Raw genomic sequence first — 7,747 nt, forward strand, 5'->3', positions numbered from 1 at the left:
AAAGAGAGAGAATCTTTGTTCTGAAACTTTCAGAGTCTCTTTCCACAGAGGGGACACATGTTGATGTAGAAGAGACATGAAGAAGAGGGGACACATGTTGATGTAGAAGAGACATGAAGAAGAGGGGACACATGTTGATGTAGAGAGAGAACTGAAGAAGAGGGGACCATGTTGATGTAGAAGAGACATGAAGAAGAAGGGGACACATGTTGATGTAGAAGAGACATGAAGAAGAGGGGACACATGTTGATGTAGAGGACATGAAGAAGAGGGGACACATGTTGATGTAGAAACACATGAAAAGAAGAGGGGACACATGTGGATGTAGAGAGACATGAAGAAGAGGGACACATGTTGATGTAAGAAGAGACATGAAAGAAGAGGGGACACATGTTGATGTAGAGAGGACATGAAGAAGAGGGGGACACATGTTGATGTAGAAGAGACATGAAGAAGAGGGGACACATGTTGATGTAGAAGAGACATGAAGAAGAGGGGACACATGTTGATGTAGAAGAGACATGAAGAAGAGGGGACACATGTGATGTAGAAGAGACATGAAGAAGAGGGGACACATGTTGATGTAGAAGAGACAAGAAGAAGAGGGGACACATGTTGATGTAGAAGAGACATGAAGAAGAGGGGACACATGTTGATGTAGAAGAGACATGAAGAAGAGGGGACACATGTTGATGTAGAAGAGACATGAAGAAGAGGGGACACATGTGATGTAGAAGAGACATGAAGAGAGGGGACACATGTTGATGTAGAAGAGAACATGAAGAAGAGGGGACACATGTTGATGTAGAAGAGACATGAAGAAGAGGGGACACATGTTGATGTAGAAGAGACATGAAGAAGAGGGGACACATGTTGATGTAGAAGAGACATGAAGAAGAGGGGGACACATGTTGATGTAGAAGAGACATGAAGAAGAGGGGACACATGTTGATGTAGAAGAGACATGAAGAAGAGGGGACCACATGTTGATGTAGAAGAGACATGAAGAAGATGGGACACCTGGTGATGTTAGAAGCTACATGAAGAAGAGGGGAACCACTGTTGATGTAGAAGAGACATGAAGAAGAGGGGACACATGTTGATGTAGAAGAATACATGAAGAAGAGGGGGACACATGTTGATGAGAAGAAGGACATGAAGAAGAGGGGACACATGTTGATGTTAGAAGAGACATGAAGAAGAGGGGACACATGTTGATGAAGAAGAGACATGAAGAAGAGGGGACACATGTGATGTGGAAGAGACATGAAGAAAGAGGGGACACATGTTGATGTAGAAGAGACATGAAGAAGAGGGGACACATGTTGATGAAGAAGAGACATGAAGAAGAGGGGACACATGTTGATGTGGAAGAGACATGAAGAAGAGGGGACACATGTTGATGTAGAAGAGACATGAAGAAGAGGGGACACATGTTGATGTAGAAGAGACATGAGAAGAGGGGACACATGTTGATGTAGAAGAGACATGAAGAAGAGGGGACACATGTTGATGTAGAAGAGACATGAAGAAGAGGGGACACATGTTGATGTAGAAGAGACATGAAGAAGAGGGGACACATGTTGATGTAGAAGAGACATGAGAAGAGGGGACACATGTTGATGTAGAAGAGACGTGAAGAAGAGGGGCACATGTTGATGTAGAAGAGACTGAAGAAGAGGGGACACATGTTGATGTAGAAGAGACATGAAGAAGAGGGGACACATGTTGATGTATGAAGAGACATGAAGAAGAGGGGACACATGTTGATGAAGAAGAGACATGAGAAGAGGGGACACATGTTGATGAAGAAGAGACGTGAAGAAGAGGGGACACATGTTGATGTAGAAGAGACATGAAGAAGAGTGGACACATGTTGATGTAGAAGAGACATGAAGAAGAGGGGACACATGTTGATGTAGAAGAGACATGAAGAAGAGGGGACACATGTTGATGAAGAAGAGACGTGAAGAAGTGGATTTTGCATTATAGGTGACCTTTAAAACAAAATGTTTCCAAATAGTGGACGCTTAACTCTTCGATCTAATCCCTCATCCAGTCGTCACACACTGACATTTCCCTGAACCCGAAAAACTCTAAATTAAACATCCAAATCATACATAAAGATGTGAGGAATATATTATATTATATATATTATATTATAATAGTATTTTTCAATGGTTTTACGCTAAACTAATGTTCCACCATTCATGGTTCCTAATGCACTTTGTAAATGCCTATATTTAAAGTGGTTTTTATATTAAATCATATTTAAAGTTGAGAAATGATTCAGTAAAATCTCAACATTTCAGTTTTAATGTCACATATCTTTCCAAAGTGACAAAATGGTCCAAGCTTTCTTATCGTCTCATGTCATTTAGGAGTGAGTAAACTGCTAATCGTTTGCATGACTTGACAAAGAAAGACAAACATGTACGTGACACTTATTTCTTTTGGCATTTACTTCCAAATCTTCTTTCAGTTCTTCTCTTAAAAGCACTCGCTGGTGGGAGATAGAAGCGAGAGAGGTCTTTTTTAAGAGATATCAGATTTATTATATTTAACATTAAAGGGGCCACATCCTGCTGATGTTCAGGTGTATATCAGTATGTAGTGCAGGGGTACTCAAATACAAATCTTAAAGGTCCAAAATAAATGTTTCAATAAAACAAAGGTCCGTTTATCACGGTCATTCAAACTTTTAAACAATTGCAACAAGATTCTTAACACGAGGTTGCAAAAACAAAAAGTCTCTGTATGCAGCAGTTTTCATTGTTATTGTGTCTGTGCTTGACCCCTCAGAGTCGCAGTGTAAGAGCTGCACAGTTATGAATAAAGGCAGCTGCACCCTCTTTCATTCAGCATTCCCATTATTGCTTTATAAATGTCTTGCCCTCTTGTGCGTCCACTGAGGTTCGTCAGGCCCAACACATCTTCAACAAACTCCCCCTTTGCCTCATCATAACAACTCACAAACACCAGCAACTGAGCATTGTCAGTGGTGTCAGTGGACTCACCCACAGCTAAGGAAATGCACTGTGCATTTTTTATTCCATCACAAAGCTGATGAATCAAATCACCAGCCAGTATTTATGTTCTTCTGGTTGCTGTGGAATTTGAGAGGGAGATTTGCTTTGACCTGTTATTTCCTCTTTGTGTTTGCCTTCAACATGGTGTCCATCACTTCAGTCATGCATTCTTTTATACTTCAGTTATTATCCAGTGGAGAGTCCTTACCTACTGGCCTAGTTACATCAAAGTGGTTACTTTCTGTTGGCTGGGCAGTGTAGTTTTACACACCGTCTGATTTGACTTTCTCAGGACTTAAAACTGTTTTTTGGGGGCAGACCCCCTCAAAGAAAAAAATATATTTACACACGTCTTAATAGTCATCATCTTAATAGTTGTGTATGCTCATCCGTGAGCAGAGCATCAAGTTGGCATGTCTATTACAGCTGAATGCGCCGATTACCATCTTGTTCAGCAAAACGCCTCACAAACGTATTAAGATCAACAGCTTTAGTGCGTTTTGATTCAATGCTGAGTGCAGCCAAACTGACAGTCTCTTCTCTGTCAGACCGCAAATACCTCATTGCTTCAGTGCTTGGGTCCGAATGCTTCTCGTTTTGCGCCGTCCAGTTCAAAATGAAATGGCCGCCAATCATGTCCACGCTCGCGCCAGGACCGGGGGAGGGGTTACATGACGTGCATCTTGTGCTGCATTCACTTGCACTCGGACATTAGAGACTTTCTCTCATAAATGTCCGATGAGCCACAACTTTTCTTTCAAAACAAAGCTGCCAACTGGGGTGGCAAGGCCTATTTTTAGGGTGTCAGTTGCCACCCCGGTAGGTGAAACTAGGCTACTAGCTACAGTACAGATGGAACTAGATGAGCTGTTAACTTTTCGCTCTGAATTTTTTTTTTAAATTCTCGCTCTGACTTAGACAGGTTGAAAGAGACACACACATTTTTCCCACCCGCATTCCGCGAAGACCCGCCCTACTGTGCCTCTGATTCGCAGATTGTTTGGGGGGAAAAAACGCTGACTGGATGCTGAATGTGATTGGACCAAAGCGTTGACACACACAGGTGGAACACAGTGGAACAGTCAGACATGCAGAGCGCTGTTTGCAGTGGACATAGCGGATCATTTTGACTCGTTGCGAATGCGTTGTGGCGATGTCTCACATATAATACAGAGAGATAATACATATGAAAAGTATAATTTGCTCAGAGTCCGGAGACAGTGGTGGTTCGGTCCGGATCCGGACCTGAGTCCGTAGTTTGAGGATGCCTGATGTAGTGTCTCTACTTTAAAGAGTCCTCTCCTGCTGATGTTCAGGTGTATATCAGTATGTATTGTCTCTACTTTAAAGAGTCCTCTCTTGCTGATGTTCAGGTGTATATCAGTATGTAGTGTCTCTACTTTAAAGAGTCCTCTCCTGCTGATGTTCAGGTGTATATCAGTATGTAGTGTCTCTACTTTAAAGAGTCCTCACCTGCTGATGTTCAGGTGTATATCAGTATGTAGTGTCTCTACTTTAAAGAGTCCTCTCCTGCTGATGTTCAGGTGTATATCAGTATGTAGTGTCTCTACTTTAAGAGTCCTCTCCTGCTGATGTTCAGGTGTATATCAGTATGTAGTGTCTCTACTTTAAAGAGTCCTCTCCTGCTGATGTTCAGGTGTATATCAGTATGTAGTGTCTCTACTTTAAAGAGTCCTCTCCTGCTGATGTTCAGGTGTATATCAGTATGTAGTGTCTCTACTTTAAAGAGTCCTCTCCTGCTGATGTTCAGGTGTATATCAGTATGTAGTGTCTCTACTTTAAAGAGTCCTCTCCTGCTGATGTTCAGGTGTATATCAGTATGTAGTGTCTCTACTTTTAAAGAGTCCTCTCCTGCTGATGTTCAGGTGTATATCAGTATGTATTGTCTCTACTTTAAAGAGTCCTCTCTTGCTGATGTTCAGGTGTATATCAGTATGTAGTGTCTCTACTTTAAAGAGTCCTCTCCTGCTGATGTTCAGGTGTATATCAGTATGTAGTGTCTCTACTTTAAAGAGTCCTCTCCTGCTGATGTTCAGGTGTATATCAGTATGTAGTGTCTCTACTTTAAAGAGTCCTCACCTGCTGATGTTCAGGTGTATATCAGTATGTAGTGTCTCTACTTTAAAGAGTCCTCTCCTGCTGATGTTCAGGTGTATCAGTATGTAGTGTCTCTACTTTAAAGAGTCCTCACCTGCTGATGTTCAGGTGTATATCAGTATGTAGTGTCTCTACTTTAAAGAGTCCTCACCTGCTGATGTTCAGGTGTATATCAGTATGTAGTGTCTCTACTTTAAAGAGTCCTCACCTGCTGATGTTCAGGTGTAAATCAGTGTGTAGTGTCTCTACTTTAAAGAGTCCTATCCTCCTGATGTTCAGGTGTATATCAGTGTGTAGTGTCTCTACTTTAAAGAGTCCTCTCCTGCTGATGTTCAGGTGTATATCAGTATGTAGTGTCTCTACTTTAAAGAGTCCTCTCCTGCTGATGTTCAGGTGTATATCAGTGTGTAGTGTCTCTACTTTTAAAGAGTCTCTCCTCTGCTGATGTTCAGGTGTATATCAGTGTGTAGTGTCTCTACTTTAAAGAGTCCTCTCCTGCTGATGTTCAGGTGTATATCAGTATGTAGTGTCTCTACTTTAAAGAGTCCTCACCTGCTGATGTTCAGGTGTATATCAGTATGTAGTGTCTCTACTTTAAAGAGTCCTCTCCTGCTGATGTTCAGGTGTATATCAGTATGTAGTGTCTCTACTTTAAAGAGTCCTCTCCTGCTGATGTTCAGGTGTATATCAGTATGTAGTGTCTCTACTTTAAAGAGTTCTCTCCTGCTGATGTTCAGGTGTATATCAGTATGTAGTGTCCTCTACTTTAAAGAGTCCTCTCCTGCTGATGTTCAGGTGTATATCAGTAGTAGCGTCTCTACTTTAAAGAGTCCTCTCCTGCTGATGTTCAGGTGTATATCAGTATGTAGTGTCTCTACTTTAAAGAGTCCTCTCCTGCTGATGTTCAGGTGTATATCAGTATGTAGTGTCTCTACTTTAAAGAGTCCTCTCCTGCTGATGTTCAGGTGTATAATCAGTATGTAGTGTCTCTACTTTAAAGAGTTTCCTCCTGCTGATGTTCAGGTGTATATCAGTATGTAGTGTCTCTACTTTAAAGAGTCCTCTCCTGCTGATGTTCAGGTGTATATCAGTATGTAGTGTCTCTACTTTAAAGAGTCCTCTCCTGCTGATGTTCAGGTGTATATCAGTATGTAGTGTCTCTACTTTAAAGCGTCCTCTCTTGCTGATGTTCAGGTGTATATCAGTATGTAGTGTCTCTACTTTAAAGAGTGCTCTCCTGCTGATGTTCAGGTGTATATCAGTGTGTAGTGTCTCTACTTTAAAGAGTCCTGTGTATTGGATGAACACTTGTAAAGCACGGTGGACGAAAACAATAACTGGATTTAATACATTTAACATCTCACATTTTGATTTATTCGACGCCTTTTTGAAGGAGGCATGGATACCCTGTCTTCAGAAGACACTTCACCTCCTCACATGTGCGCAGAAACGAAAAGCAGCATTATATATATGAAGGGCAATCAGAGGTGAGACTAAAAAGATTATAAAAACAAATCAAAGTAAAAGTGTTTTTTAAGCATGATTAGGCAGACAGGTAAAAACAAGCAAACCGGTGATGATACAAATGTTGAACACAGACTCACACACTCTTGCACATGGATATGAACCACCCTGATTAACACTTTGCAAAATAAAGCAATTAAGTGGCTTTGTATCAGTCCATTAAAAAGATCCTTCTCATACATGGAAAGCCTGCTTACAGAGAATAACACGAATAATCTGCGTGGTGTCGTCACATGATCCGATATGAAAAACAACATTTGGGTATGATTAAAAAAAGGTTAAAATTATGTGTTTTTTTTGGACATCGTACCCTGAATTCACTCTCCTCAACCAAGAGCCCTGATTGGCCAGTGGTGTGTACCGTAGTGGGTTTCCATTGGTCGATTAAATAAACGCGTTAGGATGAAACGATTTTCTTTCACTGAGAAAACATCCGATTTCTCTTGTTGCCGTTTAGTGTGGAAACAAAAAATATTGACCTCAAATCCACAGTTCTGTGATACGCAAGTGGTAGTACTTCCAAAACAAATAAAAAAGGGCTGCGTCGTATATAAAGAAAATATTTGGTAATGTCTTTTTATGTAAATTCTTCATCCTAAAAGTGGCACTTCTTTAGTCCTTGAATGATAAAATAAATGGTGGTGCAGAGAAGCAAAAAGGACCGACTATCACACCGAATTAAAAAAATAACCCTTTGATTTCACACATTTTAAAATGGCCTTCTTGGTGTTGTCTCTCCGGAAGTGTTCCCACCACTCTTTTCTCTCTTAAATTGTCCAAAAATCTTCGTTCATTCGTAACATCTCCCTCCGTCACTCCTTATATGGCCATCAGCTTCCTGTGGCTCCTCCCACTTCAGTCCTTATTATGGTCAAAACATTCCTTAGAGTCCGTGAGCTCGTCCTCCTTTTAGGTCCATTCCCGGGAAAAACAACTTCCTGTGTGTTTCAGTATCCGACCTTCACTGAGGTCAAAGGTCAGTGACTTTGTTCTCCAGTGCGGCGGCGATCTGTTGGAGGCGGAGCGTCAGCTGCTTATTCTGGGCCGCCGGGTCCTCGTCCAGAGACTTGATGATC

The 7,747-nt window shown here is 41.4% G+C and overlaps 1 protein-coding gene across 1 annotated transcript; it reads right to left on the reverse strand.

Annotated features, from left to right (window-relative positions):
* Window positions 1-6,468: 6,468 nt before the first annotated feature.
* On the reverse strand, window positions 6,469-7,747 carry LOC117557574 (plexin-B2-like; the record flags this gene model as incomplete). Its single annotated transcript, XM_034233455.1, is given in 1 exon segment — window positions 6,469-7,747. A coding segment is annotated over 1 exon segment (106 nt), but the record flags the coding sequence as incomplete, so codon positions are not given.

The sequence above is a fragment of the Gymnodraco acuticeps genome, unplaced genomic scaffold (genome assembly GCF_902827175.1).
Source record: "Gymnodraco acuticeps unplaced genomic scaffold, fGymAcu1.1, whole genome shotgun sequence".
NCBI classification, from domain to species: Eukaryota; Metazoa; Chordata; class Actinopteri; order Perciformes; family Bathydraconidae; genus Gymnodraco; species Gymnodraco acuticeps.